Raw genomic sequence first — 15897 nt, forward strand, 5'->3', positions numbered from 1 at the left:
GGGGACACTAAAAACCCCGAAATCATCTCAAGATAACCACCCTATGCCCCTGTTACCTAGCAGTAAATTAGGTACCTGAGTGTTAGTCAGCTGTCACGGGCTGCTTCCTGGGGGTGGAGGCCTGGTCGAGGACCGGGCCGCGGGGACACTAAAGCCCCGAAATCATCTCAAGATAAGAAGGGGAAACATAGATATATTGATATCTTTTGATGTCAATATAGCCGGTATCTAAGAGGACTGGTGGTGGTGCTGTGGAGTTTGCATGCAATCTGGCGGAGAGGTACGGAGTCACATTGGGAAACCCACTTTGGGTGAATAGTCTAGAGAAGGGGGTATTGGGCGCATATTGGGTAACCCATTGGGAAAGAAGGGGGTGTCTGTAGTCATATAGAGGTTATAAGAGCCTCCCGTATATAATTGTGGGATGTATAGGTTCCGTAGTATAACTAGACTTCACCTAAAAGCAACTAAAAGTCACTCTGAAATTGTCCTTACTTAAACAATCTAAATAAATGATGGTTACGATACTGTGGTTCTGGCAAAGAATTTACATCTTGTTAAAAATCTCATTTTTGCTCAGAAATAAGCATTTTTTGCTCAGAAATAAGCAATTTTTGCTCAGATATATGCAATTTTTGCTCAGAAATAAGCAATTTTTGCTCAGAAATAAGCAATTTTTGCTCAGAAATAAGCATTTTTTGCTCAGAAATAAAAAATTTTTACTCAGAAATATGCAATTTTTGCTCAGAAATAAGCATTTTTTGCTCAGAAATAAGCATTTTTTGCTCAGAAATAAGCATTTTTTGCTCAGAAATAAAAAAAATTTACTCAGAAATATGCAATTTTTGCTCAGAAATAAGCAATTTTTGTTCAGAATATGCCACTTTTGCTCAGAAATATGCCATTTTTGCTTAAAATAGCAATATTTCCTCATAAATATAAAATTTTTGCAACCCATCCTCCAGAACTAACAATCATTTTGTGACTAATTGAGCGATCATGCAATTATTGACATGATGGACAAATAGAAAGTAAAATTTTGATTTATTAATTTCATAATTCGGAAAAAACGAAAACTTGAAGATATTCCTTGGCCTAATATAGCATATATGTACTAATATGTACATATGTGCATATATTATTAGTATTATTAATACTTATATTAGTAATATTAATCATATTATCATTGAATTAATATTAATTATCATATTATATTATTAATATGTACTTAAGTATATTAGACTTCAGATAGCCGTGTAGTGGGCTTAGGATGGCTAGGCTAGGATAAATTTCATTAGCAACATAAATTAATACGATTTCTGGCTTGTTAAAATTCAATAATATAAACGTCTACGCTGACTTAATCCAAAATGTCTATAATTTGCACAATCGTCCACAAAATAACATAAATACAGGTGGTTAGGCTGAATATAGCACGTATGAAACCGTTGCAAATACAAAATACAGGTGTGTCAACAACACAATTATTGTTGCTGGTGTGTATTCCAAACCCAGATGTGTAATACAACCGGAACAAAAGCCAGGTGTGTAACGGGGGTGCATATATATAAACACAGAGAGCTTACTAAGCTTTGTCCTGCTGCGTAGGACTTGAGGAAAAACGCCCAATCATGTGCCTCAAGTGGGAAGAGAAACCCCCCCAAAACTGGTTATAATGAGGAGTTCAGGCAAACGAGGTTACAGGGTCCAGTATGTATTGTTCCCCTTGGATCTCTTTTCTTCTCTCAGAGGCTACGGGCTCACCATAGCCCGTGCTACTTGGAACTTTTGTGTTCCAGGTAGCGAATCTTGAACAACAACAATTCTCAGACCGTGAACAATGGTCAAATGTTCAGCCCGTCCTGGTAAACAAAGACCCAAAGGCCATTCCATCCACCCGCCAAACCCTTCAGCTGTTTACGAATGAAAAACGGTTTACACACGACTCACAACTGCTGACGTTCGAACACTTCCGGAACAAGTGCTTCACTGACGACTGGTGTTCGAACCACAACGCTGTAAATGCTTCACCCACGTACTACAAATACAAATAATCGCCAACAGAACCTAAACACCTAACCTAACCTATGCCTATATATGCACAATATGCTAATATATTGCGCATATATAGGCATATGATAGGTTCATAGTTTAGGTCCTAATCTAACATAACCTAGCCTAACCTAATCTAACATAACCTAGCCTAACCTAATCTAACATAACCTAGCCTAACCTAACCTAACATAACCTAGCCTAACCTAACCTAACATAACCTAGCCTAACCTAATCTAACATAACCTAGCTTAACCTAATCTAACATAACCTAGCCTAACCTAATCTAACATAACCTAGCCTAACCTAACCTAACATAACCTAGCCTAACCTAATCTAACATAACCTAGCCTAACCTAATCTAACATAACCTAGCCTAACCTAACCTAACATAACCTAGCCTAACCTAATCTAACATAACCTAGCTTAACCTAATCTAACATAACCTAGCCTAACCTAACCTAATCGAACATAACCTAGCCTAATCTAACATAACCTAGCCTAACCTAATCTAACATAACCTAGCCTAATCTAACATAACCTAGCCTAACCTAATCTAACATAACCTAGCCTAACCTAATCTAACATAACCTAGCCTAACCTAATCTAACATAACCTAGCCTAACCTAATCTAACATAACCTAGCCTAATCTAACATAACCTAGCCTAACCTAATCTAACATAACCTAGCCTAACCTAATCTAGCCTAACCTAGCCTAACCTAACCTAGCCATAACCTGGCTGTTAAGCTACAACCACAACAACCACACCTGCTAGCTTACAACCACAAACAATGCACTAACAAAAGACAATAATCTTGCGCAATAATCTTGAACATGCAAAAAATGCAAACCTAATTAAGAAAGCAATGTTGCATACGCAACTAATCCCTATATCGATCTCCAAAACAACTTAAAAAAACAAAATAGCTCAAATAGCAACCAGCAATAAGGGTGAAAATTGTATGAATGTTGTGGAGGATTTTCATCCTTAGTTGCTCATCATGTGATGCGCAGTCTTGAGGGATGATGAATTGATGAAGTTTTTGCAATGTGTTGCAATATATATATATGATATATAGAAAATAAATATATATATAAATATATATATATAGGAAAACGTACGGAATTTTCATAGTATTTTCTTGGGTGGATAGTTTACCCGGCTGTGCTCGGGGTCTCTTTTTCCTCTCTCGGTTGTCTAGACGTTTAAAACAAGACTCAGCATCGAGCATCGAACCAGGGTCCGCATCCCCAGCTATATGGGTTGTATCCTCCACCTTTTACAAGATTACAGTGAGAGAGAGAGAGAGAGAGAGAGAGAGAGAGAGAGAGAGAGAGAGAGAGAGAGAGAGAGAGAGAGAGAGAGAGAGAGAGAGAGAGAGAGAGAGAGAGAGAGAGAGAGAGAGATATATAATGATATATGTTGCTACATATTGACACACTCACATGATTCATAGTGATGTGAGATACATACTGACACAATGCATAATGACATGTCATACATACTGATAAATTAGATAATGTATCTAATGTAAGCCAAGCATAACCCTTTAGGCTAGCCTCACTTAACTCTCCACAATGATTGCTGCCGGGTACGTGCCTAGCATGGCCAGGTTCAGGTTGGAACTAATAGTGTAGCATAGTGTCATAGGGAACCAACACACATTTCCTGTCAACCTTGGTATTAACTGGTCATAAACAAAAAAATATTATAAAATATTAAGCTCTCTTATCGGCAAAATTGTCAAAAAATTCTACCCAATCATACTTTGGTCATAATAGACAAATGAACGCATTCATGGCATATTCGACGACCTGGCTCATCAACTCCCACTGCACAACATGTTTCGACCCTGTTGCTCCCCCTTCCTCCAGAGAATGTTATCCACGCTTACGTTGTTATTATGGATTGGATCGAAACCACATCCCGGCATGTGTTGTTCCCCCAGGCTTTAGCACTATCCAGGGTTGACCTGTTATATCCAGGCTTGAAAAAAAGCCTGGATATAACTGTTATCAATTATATCCCAATCCAGGTTTGGATTGTTATCGAGGCTCAGGCTGTATTATCCGTTCCGTAGTTACATTAACATAGTTAACCTGCCCAGTCTTTGGAATGTGATTCTTTATTATACAAGTAACTGTTTCATCTAAGAGATACGTAAAAAATGCAACTGTTTGGCCTAACCAGAAATGCACGAGCCCAAACAACCCACCTAACCCATCGATATTAATGCATAAACTCTGTCAATATTACGGTGCTTTAATGTTGTCTAATGCACCTCATTTTTTACGAATTAGTCGATTGTGATGAAAAAAGCGAGATTTTAGGACAGTTAGGGGTCGTTAATGGACACAGAAGGTTTAATTGGGCAGTTTTCATGAGCCATTGTTTACATTGAGGCAATTCCCCTGGTTTTTCTTTTCTATAGACTTTTGATCTATTCCAAATTGGTTTCTATTTTTCACCGTTTTCTATTTTGACGTCATTGAATTAGATTTTGTTGAGAGATACTCTGCTTGGGAGCGACGTTGCCAAGTGTTGCTTTTTGTGCGTTTGGGCCAGATGTTTGACCTGGCGGGTAGAATGACGGCGTCGCTTTTTTGCAGGGTCGGCGTTCGATTCCCGATGGTTCAAGTGGTTGGGTACAGTTCCTTCACTACGTCCTCATATCCCAGCGACTTGTCGTCGTATCCCAGCTCCTTGACCTCATATCCCAGCTCCTTGACCTCATATCCCAGCTCCAAGCGCTCATAACCTTTCCAAGTGCTAAGTAGTTACGCAGGCATAAGGCTTTCACCTGATCGTTGACTTAGCTTGCGTCGCGCGTGCGCATAGGAGAACATAATAGGAACAAGTATCTGAACGAATGGAGAGCATGTCTTAGGAGCGTCTGACGTGATGGGAATACCAATTGGTCCTCTGGTAGGAGATTGTTAGCCAATGGGAAGGTCGTTGGCTTCTCGGATCGTTTGTTGACTAACTTGGATGGTTTGGTGACTGTTAAAATGGATCATTGACTTACTTGGATCATTGACTTACTTGGATCATTGACTTACTTGGATCATTGACTTGGATCATTGGTCGTTGTCTGGTAGGAAAGTACTTTCGTGGCTCAGAATGGTCTGTTAACTAAATGGTCAGTTAACAAAATGCCCAGTTAACTAAATGGTCAGTTAACTAAATGGTCAGTTAACAAAATTTTCAGTTAACAAAATGTCCAGTTAACAAAATTTTCAGTTAACAAAATTATTGCTACGAGGTAACCCAAATGTCTTTTTTTCAATTGCAATGTTGCTTCAACATTGTGTTTACTAGGAATTGCCATTGCAAGTGATTGCAGCTGTCACGGTAGGGTAAAAGGGGATTCGAACCCGTGACCACAGATGCAGGCAGTGTAAGAGTGTGAGTGTGTGTGAGAGTGTGAGTGTGTGTGAGTGTGTGTGTGTGTGTGTGTGTGTGTGTGTGTGTGTGTGTGTGTGTGTGTGTGTGTGTGTGTGTGTGTGTGTGTGGCGAGAAAGTACAGGGGGATGAGTTAAGAGGAAATGTCAGTAGGTCAGTTCCTGCAGCACATGGGGCCTTTCGTAGGGTGTACAGCGGCAATTTTAGACTTTTGTAGAGTGTACAGTGGCCTTTTTGGCCTTTCGTAGGGTGTACATGATCATGGTCTTGAGTTAGTTACCTGTCATGGAGGTTGAGCTTAGTGTATGGCGCTTGAGCTTGAGTTCAAGCGCCCACATTAAGCTCGAGCTTGAGTTCAAGCTTAGTGTGGACGTTTGAGAATATGTTTCAAATCCTGATGTGCTATCATACCGAGGGAGTGCAAAATGTTCACAATTTCATGATATGAATAGTGTATTTAGTTCTTGTAATTGTTATCTTATTCTGTTATTCACTTTAAAACTTCTGTAGGATATCAGGAGCTTCAAAGTAGCAATATATATCATTTATACGGATTCAAGAGTTCAGAATATTTTCCGTATGGATATCATCTCTATAAATATAATCCATTATGCTGTCATGACATTTCAGCAAAAATTAATATGAAACAAGGATTAAGTTGATCAAATATAATCTATATCCATTAAAAATAATTTATATCCTCAAATATATCACATTATGATGTCATGACTTTTCAGCTAAATTAATATAAAAGAAGAATTAAATTGATAATATATAACCTATCATAAAAATAATTCAAATTTATAAATATAATCCATTATGCTGTCACGACTTCTCATCAAAATTAGTATGCAAAAGGATAAAGTTAAACACATATAATCCATATCCACAAATAAAATTCATATCCGCAAATATAATGCAATTTGATGACACGAGATCGTAACAAAATTAGTATGCAACAAGGATGATATTGAACTAGACTTGTAAATCCCCATCTCTGTCATTAAGACAATATTGCTCCTAACATTCAGGTCTAACAGCAGAGAAATTACAGGCTCCTCAAGGCCTGAAAACCCAAGTCTGAAAATATTAGCTCTGAAGTCTATGTATATGGGCAGGACAAAACGTGGACCAGACTGCGCGACACAGTGGTTGCCAGGATCAGATTGGGTTGCCTGTGGCAGGTGGCTACAGGTGACGGATCTCCCAATCCTGAGCACTCCAGGTACAAACTTATGAGCAGGAACTGGGGGCATGATGCTATCACACACACACTACATCACCGAATACCCAGTTATTAAACCATTCAGACTTGCTAGTATGAGGTACCTGGAGTTTTTTCAATTACTTTATTACCTCTCGTGTTCTTGGGGATATCCTCATAATGTACCCAAAGTTTACCAATGTAGCCTACTGATCCACATGGCCCTGTATAACTAACCATCCTGTGTGCTGGGCATTTTGAACATCACATAGTTATAGCTCTTGACCTACACTATGTAACCCTTTAAATAGCCTACAGTAGCTGGATACATAACCAAAGGTCAGATTCATGAAGCAGTTACGCAAGCACTTACGAACCTGTACATCTTTTCTCAATCTTTGGCGGCTTTGTTTACAATTATTAAACAGTTAATGAACTCCGAAGCACCAGGAGGCTGTTTATAACAATAACAACAGTTGATTGGCAAGTTTTCATGCTTGTAAACTGTTTAATAAATGTAAACAAAGCCGTCAAACATTGAGGAAAGATGTACATGTTCGTAAGTGCTTGCGTAACTGCTTCGTGAATCTGGCCCCAGGTTCGTAAGTGCTTGCGTAGCTGCTTCGTGAATCTGGCTCCAGGTTCGTAAGTGCTTGCGTAACTTCTTCGTGAATCTGGCCCCAGGTTCGTAAGTGCTTGCGTAGCTGCTTCGTGAATCTGGCCCCAGGTTCGTAAGTGCTTGCGTAACTTCTTCGTGAATCTGGCCCCAGGTTCGTAAGTGCTTGCGTAACTGCTTCGTGAATCTGGCCCCTAGTACCTAAGTATCCCCCATAAAAGAAACTATGTTTAGCAGTTCATGCCTTCAATCACCTGAATGTTTCGTGTTGCTGAGCGGGGTATTTCAGGATGTTTCGAGCCTAGTGCGTAAATGTTGATGTTTCCTGACCTGTGATGTTTCTCTTGCTAGACGTTTAACAACGTGATTTTACGATGTATTTAACAACAATCCTCGCTATGATTTGCAACATGTCGTCAAAATATAATGGAACTTATCTTGAGGTTATCTTGAGATGATTTCGGGGCTTTTTAGTGTCCCCGCGGCCCGGTCCTCGACCAGGCCTCCACCCCCAGGAAGCAGCCCGTGACAGCTGGCTAACACCCAGGTACCTATTTTACTGCTAGGTAACAGGGGCATAGGGTGAAAGAAACTCTGCCCATTGTTTCTCGCCGGCGCCTGGGATCGAACCCAGGACCACAGGATCACAAGTCCAGTATGCTGTCCGCTCGGCCGACCGGCTCTCTAAACATTACTTATAATCTTTGATTTCGGCCATTAAATGGCCCTAAACTTTCGCGTTGAGCAAACTTATAGATTCTTCACAAATTGTCGAAAAGGTAAGCCCAGTGGCCTTTTTCCAGGCTTTTAAAATGTCGAAATGTGGCCATAGACACAAAAGGAGGTGAATTCAACCAACAGTGCTAATCACCCAAGGGAATTACCATTGTAAGGGACTGCCAACAGCTCGACTGCCACCTGTAAATGATTAGCTGTCCCCGAATGATGCCCAACAACAGTTACTAGTTTCTGAATCACTTTAAGCCATATATAATGGGTACCATCTTGTAAACAAACTATTTACGTACTGTGAGTACAAATAGGTGAGTACTGTACAAAAACAGCTGATCTTACCCATTTTCTTTTCACTCAATTTATGGCAAACTTCACTGAATCTTTTCCTCTCGGCACCAGATTTTATATCTAGGTACTAGTTTGTGTTATTAGTGAATATACCGTCAAATCTGGACCCGTATCTTGAAGGCCAGTTCAGAGTCTAAATCCAGCCCTGTGTATAGTATATACAACGCAACATAGACGACTTTAAATACACATCCAGCTCAAATATACACCCAACAAGCATATTCAACCGCGCCAATCGACATATTAATGGTACTCTTTAAGATCCAAGTCCAACATTCCATCACAGATTTTGCTGACCACACAACAGATATACCGGATACACCCTGGACATACCAAGTAGATGGCACAGCAACTGGGCTATAACCCAAGGCTTATTAAGCCTTTCTTTTACTTGATTATTTTCTCCACATAGTTTTCACTATTGGTTTACTTAAAAAAACTGTCATGATATACCATTAATCAGTTATACACGTCACCTTTTAAACTAAAGTTTTCTAAACTCTAAAGTCTATAGTCTAAACTGAAGTGTAAACAAAGCCGCCAGGATTAAGAAATGATGTACGGGTTTCGCAGTTGAAATCTTAAATGCCCGATGTCTCCCGGCTTTAGAAGACAACAATCAGGTTCCTCCTATAATCTCAACCTTGTAATCATTTTAATATCTGATAAAAAATAAGATTTAATTAAAAATTATATTGATAACATTGTTAATTTATATTCAATTATAACACCGATAGCCAAAATTTCTGCATAGGTCTTGCCACGGGATATATAAAAGCAAATTGACTACTTAGTTAATTAACTCATACGAGACCCGAGTTAACTAGTGGTTAGTTATAAAGATTGATTGATTGATGAAGATTAAGCCACCCAAAAGGTGGCACGGGCATGAATAGCCCGTAAGTGGTGGCCCTTTTGAGCCATCACCAGTATCAATAGATGATACTGGAGATCTGTGGAGGCGCAACTGCACCCTGCGTGACGGGAGATGTCTCCCGGACCAAGTGGTGACCAAATGGACTAGTTATAAAGTTATGAAGGTATTTTGATATCTCCTTACGGGTTATTCATGCCCGTGCCGCCTCTTGGGTAGCTTAATTCTTATCAATTTTGATATCTCCATTGTCAAGCATCTGTACAGAGGCGGGACCAAGGAGCCGAAGCTCAACCGCCGCAAGCACAACTAGGTGAGTACAACTGTGTTTGAATACTCTTTTTGTTATGAATTTCTCTTCTTGGGGGGACAGGAAGCCTGCGAACATGTATCTACTTTAGGCTTGCTGCAACCCCATAATAGTTGCCTAACTCCCGGGTACCTATTGACTGCTGGGTGAACAGATGCATTAGGGGAAATTAAACGTGCCCAACCGCTTCCGTTCCGGCCGGAAATCTAACCCGGGATCCCCCGATTGCGAGTCGAGAACCTAATGGCTAACTATAGTTTTTTTAAAGGAGTTAATCAATACGTTAAAATTACGACGTATTAGCAACAAATTAAAAAAAAACACCGTTTTCTATGCCACGGCGTCGACATAGGTTAGGTAGGTTGCTAGGGTTTGTAGGTATCTAGTTGGGGGCTTAAACAACTGCATTTGTTACGGAGTAGTAAAGGAGAAATTGGGTTATCTTGAGATGATTTCGGGGCTTTAGTGTCCCCGCGGCCCGGTCCTCGACCAGGCCTCCACCCCCAGGAAGCAGCCCGTGACAGCTGACTAACACCCAGGTACCTATTTTACTGCTAGGTAACAGGGGCATAGGGTGAAAGAAACTCTGCCCATTGTTTCTCGCCGGCGCCCGGGATCGAACCCGGGACCACAGGATCACAAGTCCAGTGTGCTGTCCGCTCGGCCGACCGGCTCTCTATATGCTACTTAGCGACCCTAAACAGGTGTTAGGAGTCTACTTTCCACAGTATAAGAGACGATACATTAGGCATGCTCTCCATGCGGGCCGGCGCAGCGGCGTAGCGGCCGCTCTGCGCACCTCAAGTTAAGTCAGGTTAACCACCGTTCAGTCTGGCCAGTAACGGGACGGGTGATCCCGGGCGACACGGACTCGGGATGGGTGATCCCAGGGACACGGACTCGGGATGGGTGATCCCGGGCGACACGGACTCGGGATGGGTGATCCCGGGCGACACGGACTCGGGATGGGTGATCCCGGGGACACGGACTCGGGATGGGTGATCCCAGGGACACGGACTCGGGATGGGTGATCCCGGGCGACACGGACTCGGGATGGGTGATCCCGGGCGACACGGACTCGGGATGGGTGATCCCGGGGACACGGACTCGGGATGGGTGATCCCGGGGACACGGACTCGGGATGGGTGATCCCAGGGACACGGACTCAGGATGGGTGATCCCGGGCGACACGGACTCGTCATGGTGGCGGGAGGCTTGACCAAGCTAGACATTCCCCAGAAGACAGAGGTGACAGTCGAAGACAGAAATAGACAGGATTCCTAAACTACAAAACTGGTCTTTAAGTGGTACAATCTTACGAAGCCACTAGTACACAGAGCCCTTCAGGCAGATATGTACTTAAATAAAGTAGCAGTAGGCCTCCATCAGTCTCAGGAGACTATGAAGCCTCTCCAGGGCACAAAGTCAGGGTAGGTCGATATGGAGAAGCTGTTACCCATGCAGCAGGTATTTACACCCACTTATAATGCCACGTTATAAGTGTGTTTCCATGACCCGACTTATAATGAGCGCCTGGAGGAGGATGACAGCTCTAAGTCTGTCATACGCTGGAAGAATTTTAATGCTGATGTAAATTTGTTGAACACCTGGTGTTGGAGAGAGAGAAAGAGCTCAGGAACGCAGGTTCGATCCCGCAATACTGCCCTAATATTCGTTATCTGATTGCTGTGGCTAGAAGTAATTCTTATATTTCTCCCCATATGGCCCTTCTCCAGTGTGTATGACGCCAGAATGACACCACAAATTGGTTTATGTTTGTCAACAAACTTTCATCAGGCTGTAACTAACCTTGAAATTAGCTGTAAATTTAATTATTTACCGAATCTGGGTTTTGTAGCCTCCTTATCGGACTCCAAGACTGATAGAAACAGTGGTGTGTGTGTGTGTGTGCGTGTGCGTGCGTTTTTAGCTATTTGTCCCTGTAAAATCGAACTGTAGCTCTTGGACCTCAACTATAACTACAATTGCATTAGCTCATGACCTCAGGGAATGCATGTACTTGACTGCTGGAAACCCTCTCAACAGTCTAATAGATCTGCTCCCTGGAAAGTACGGGAAATAGACGTCTAAATTGTACCCCTCAAGGTGAAAAAGATTCACCATGAACCGGGACAATTACGGTGTGTGTATGGAAGCATGATATCTCGGTTACCAAGAGGCAACAGTTTACATGTATATTGCGACGGGTCGGTGGCGGAGGAGAGGTATAATATATGAGAAAAGTCAAACCATGCAACACTACATGTGTGTGTGAGTCAAACCATGCAACACTACATGTGTGTGTGAGTCAAACCATGCAACACTACATGTGTGTGTGAGTCAAACCATGCAACACTACATGTGTGTGAGTCAAACCATGCAACACTACATGTGTGTGAGTCAAACCATGCAACACTACATGTGTGTGTGAGTCAAACCATGCAACACTACATGTGTGTGAGTCAAACCATGCAACACTACATGTGTGTGAGTCAAACCATGCAACACTACATGTATGTGAGTCAAACCATGCAACACTACATGTATGTGAGTCAAACCATGCAACACTACATATATGTGAGTCAAACCATGCAACACTACATGTGTGTGAGTCAAACCATGCAACACTACATGTGTGTGAGTCAAACCATGCAACACTACATGTATGTGAGTCAAACCATGCAACACTACATGTATGTGAGTCAAACCATGCAACACTACATGTATGTGAGTCAAACCATGCAACACTACATGTATGTGAGTCAAAACACCTACATTTCACTTATGGTAAATGGAGAAATGCTTGACTCTGTGTACATGCGGCTCAGGCTTGGGTACAAATATTACTGGGAATATGGGATAGATGTTCATGATAATGACAGGAAGTGTAAACTATGTGGTATGTTAAGGTCTCACACCCTTGCCCATTATGTTCTTGATTGTCCGTTGATTAATGTATATAGAAACACTGAGATAAGGACTGTTCCTGAGCAAATAGCCTGGATGTGTCACAACGGAAAGGTTGATGATATTCTTGAGAGATATAAGAATTTTGCACCAAGATTGTAATATTTTGTTGAATTAGCTGCATGTCTATTGCAACTTATGTCTATGTACCTAAGTCATACAGGTATTTATGTGTATGTCTGGGAACATACTACTTGTGTAAGGGAAGAAATGTGTATGTTTATCTCTCAGAATGTTTGGTAATATGTTTATTGTTTGTGATGTGTGTCTACATCACAAACAAAATACAAAATAAATTTCAAAACAATTCACAAACCAATGAGGCCGACACACACACACACACACACAAGGGGCCTGGTAGCCTGGTGGATAGCGCACAGGACTCGTAATTCTGTGGCGCGGGTTCGATTCCCGCACGAGGCAGAAACAAATGGGCAAAGTTTCTTTCACCCTGAATGCCCCTGTTACCTAGCAGTAAATAGGTACCTGGGAGTTAGTCAGCTGTCACGGGCTGCTTCCCGGTGTGTGTGTGTGTGTGTGTGGTGTGGAAAAAAAAGTAGTTAGTAAACAGTTGATTGACAGTTGAGAGGCGGGCCGAAAGAGCAAAGCTCAACCCCCGCAAACACAACTAGATGAATACACACACACAAACCCACACACACACACACACACACGTTAGATGTGGCATCACGCGAGGTGCACGCCACCACACACGTGCTCACCACACCTGAAACACGTGACTGTCAACCGCTTACCTGTTGCCCTGTTTGTGTTGATAGCCAGCAAGATATGGCGAGATAGCGCGGCCCCGTCACGACTGGTGGCTCGATTCCCTGCAAAATACGTTATCGTCATGCACACAGACGCGGAGAGAATACGCAAAGGAACAGAGGGGTGGCACTGGTGGCATTCTGGCTACCTTGTCACCCATGTGTTCATCTCACGGCCACAACACGAGAGACGCCTAGTAGGGTCTCTCACCAGCCTAAGTCCATCGAGGGAGCTAAACAGAGACACTGTATTGCAGACTCGTCACGCAGACCGCCAGACAGCCCCAAAAATATCACAGACAGTCCCTAAAAGATCACAGACAATCGCAAAAGATCGCAGACAGTTACACTGCAATGGTCCCATAATGGAGAAAATTACCTCTACATTGCTTGAAAATGCGTCTGAGAACATTGAAACCCTTCGCTCTGTGGTACTTCATGCTAGGGATTTTTTATTTGCTATACCCGACTCTGCCCCGGAAACTCGCCTTAATCATTCGTCGATTAACTTATCAACGGGGTGCCAAGTCATGTAGGCATATTAGGGAATGACATTGCAGATAAAGCTGCAAAGTTGCAACTAAGTGGAGGAATGTAGATATTTACATACCATAGAGTCTAGCACAGATTAGGAAAATAGATATAGAGCATTGTAGAAGATGTGCAATGACCATAATGCCGTAGTTGCAACATCAGGCTATGTGGGTTGGTACAAGAATACGAATCAGCTACAAATCACTTATTTTGACGAAGGCGGGTATATTAGAAGAACAAAAGTGCACTTATCATGCTTTGGTACCCGCATTACGCTTTGGTACCCGCATTACGCTTTGGTACCCGCATTACGCTTTGGTACCCGCATTACGCTTTGGTACCCGCATTACGCTTTGGTACCCGCATTACGCTTTGGTACCCGCATTACGCTTTGGTACCCGCATTACGCTTTGGTACCCGCATTACGCTTTGGTACCCGCATTACGCTTTGGTACCCGTCTGTACGTGAAATAAGCTTTTAAAGGTTCCAGAGGAAGAAAGGAATAACATTGTGGAGTAATGCCAGACAAACCATTATCTAACACAATGTAGAGTTACAAATGGACCATTATCTTACACAACTGCCATCTGTGGAAGTGCATTGGCAGGCCTATGTAGTTATCATGTAGTCTGATATACGTATTAAACTAAGTCAGTATTTGACTTATTATTTGGGTTACAGGATGAGTTGTTTAATGTAAGTTTTTTAGGGAGGGATTTTGTTTGTAATTTTTTTTTATTTTTTTTTTTTGCAGGTGGTCCTCACGTCATGGTGGGTGTGATGTGGCTGAGACACGTGACGTCAACAATTTCTGATGTCACCCAGTCCCGGCGCCTGCACATCTTTGCGTCACGGCGCCTGCACATCCTTGCGTCACGGCGCCTGCACATCCTTGCGTCACGGCGCCAGCACATCTTTGCGTCACGGCGCCTGCACATCCTTGCGTCACGGCGCCTGCACATCCTTGTGTCACGGCGCCTCCACATCCTTGGGTCACGGCGCCTCCACATCTTTGCGTCACGACGCCTCCACATACTTGCGTCACAGCCCCTGCACATCTTTGCGTCCCGACGACAACATCTAAAACCTCTCTCGACTGTAAAATCTCCTTCCCGAGTACCTTCCGGTGCCAAATCTCACTGTTGGTGTCTTCAAGAACTGGCACTATCACCGACCTCTGACGCCTCGCTTCCATAGACTATCGTAATGTCAGGCGCACAAGACGCCGCCCTGATCGAGCAGACTGTTAGAGCTTCGATCTGGGGCCAGATTTCCCACGATGAAGACCTTTTCACCCAAGCACACCAGATGCTGATCGGGGCGAAGGATGAGATCGAGGGAGAGTCTTTGGCGAAGCGAGATCCTTGCGAAGTCAATATTTCCTCCACTTCCGACGTGAGGAAAGATGGAGAAAGCGGCGATAAGTGGGTAAGAGAGACCGCGAAGTCGAAGAGGAAACGCACTTCCGCGGCGCCTAAGACACTTCCACCGCTGCTGCCGATGGCGTCGCGCGAAGTCCGAAGTCCGCAGCCGACTTCGACGACCCGGGTAGTTACCACAGAGTCACCACGACCTTCACTACGACGTACGCCGTCACCCTGTAGGAGACAGGATGCCATCGGTGCTTCGAAGCGCGTCTCTCCACCGCCCCTACTGCCTCTCTCCTCAACGCTCTTTACCATGACTCCCGCCTACTCCACCTCCCCTTCTGCGTCTCCTCCGTCGAAACGCTCTACGCCCTCTTCCTCGCCGCATTCACGACGCACGCCCACGCCCACCCTGTCAGCCCGAAGGACCTGTCCACCGCCCACCGCGGCCACGCCTCCGTCAGACTCCTACTCCCCTACACGAGAAGAAATGGAACAGGAACATCGTTTAAAAAAAAGAGTAAGAGCCATAGGGAGGATTCTTCATGCGCTGTGATGTCTTTTTACGAAACCTTTACATCTTTCCTCAATCATGATGGTTTAAAACTTTACACTCCATGGTTATTATTGCTATAAATGATCTCATAGTGCTTAAGAGCACATAAACCATTTAATAAATGTAAATCTAACAGCCTTATTTGAGGAAAGATGTAA

At 43.0% G+C, this 15897-nt stretch overlaps 1 protein-coding gene across 1 annotated transcript in view; it reads left to right on the top strand.

The window, feature by feature from the left end:
* LOC123770463 (uncharacterized) overlaps window positions 1–15897 on the top strand; it is a 54252-nt gene that overhangs the window by 21243 nt on the left and 17112 nt on the right. Inside the window, exon 3 of the mRNA XM_045762326.2 lies at window positions 14571–15703. Coding sequence (XP_045618282.2) covers window positions 15023–15703 — 681 coding nt within the window. The 5' untranslated portion in view covers window positions 14571–15022. The remainder of the gene's footprint in view (window positions 1–14570; window positions 15704–15897) is intronic.

The sequence above is a fragment of the Procambarus clarkii genome, chromosome 46 (genome assembly GCF_040958095.1).
Source record: "Procambarus clarkii isolate CNS0578487 chromosome 46, FALCON_Pclarkii_2.0, whole genome shotgun sequence".
In the NCBI taxonomy this organism is placed as follows: Eukaryota; Metazoa; Arthropoda; class Malacostraca; order Decapoda; family Cambaridae; genus Procambarus; species Procambarus clarkii.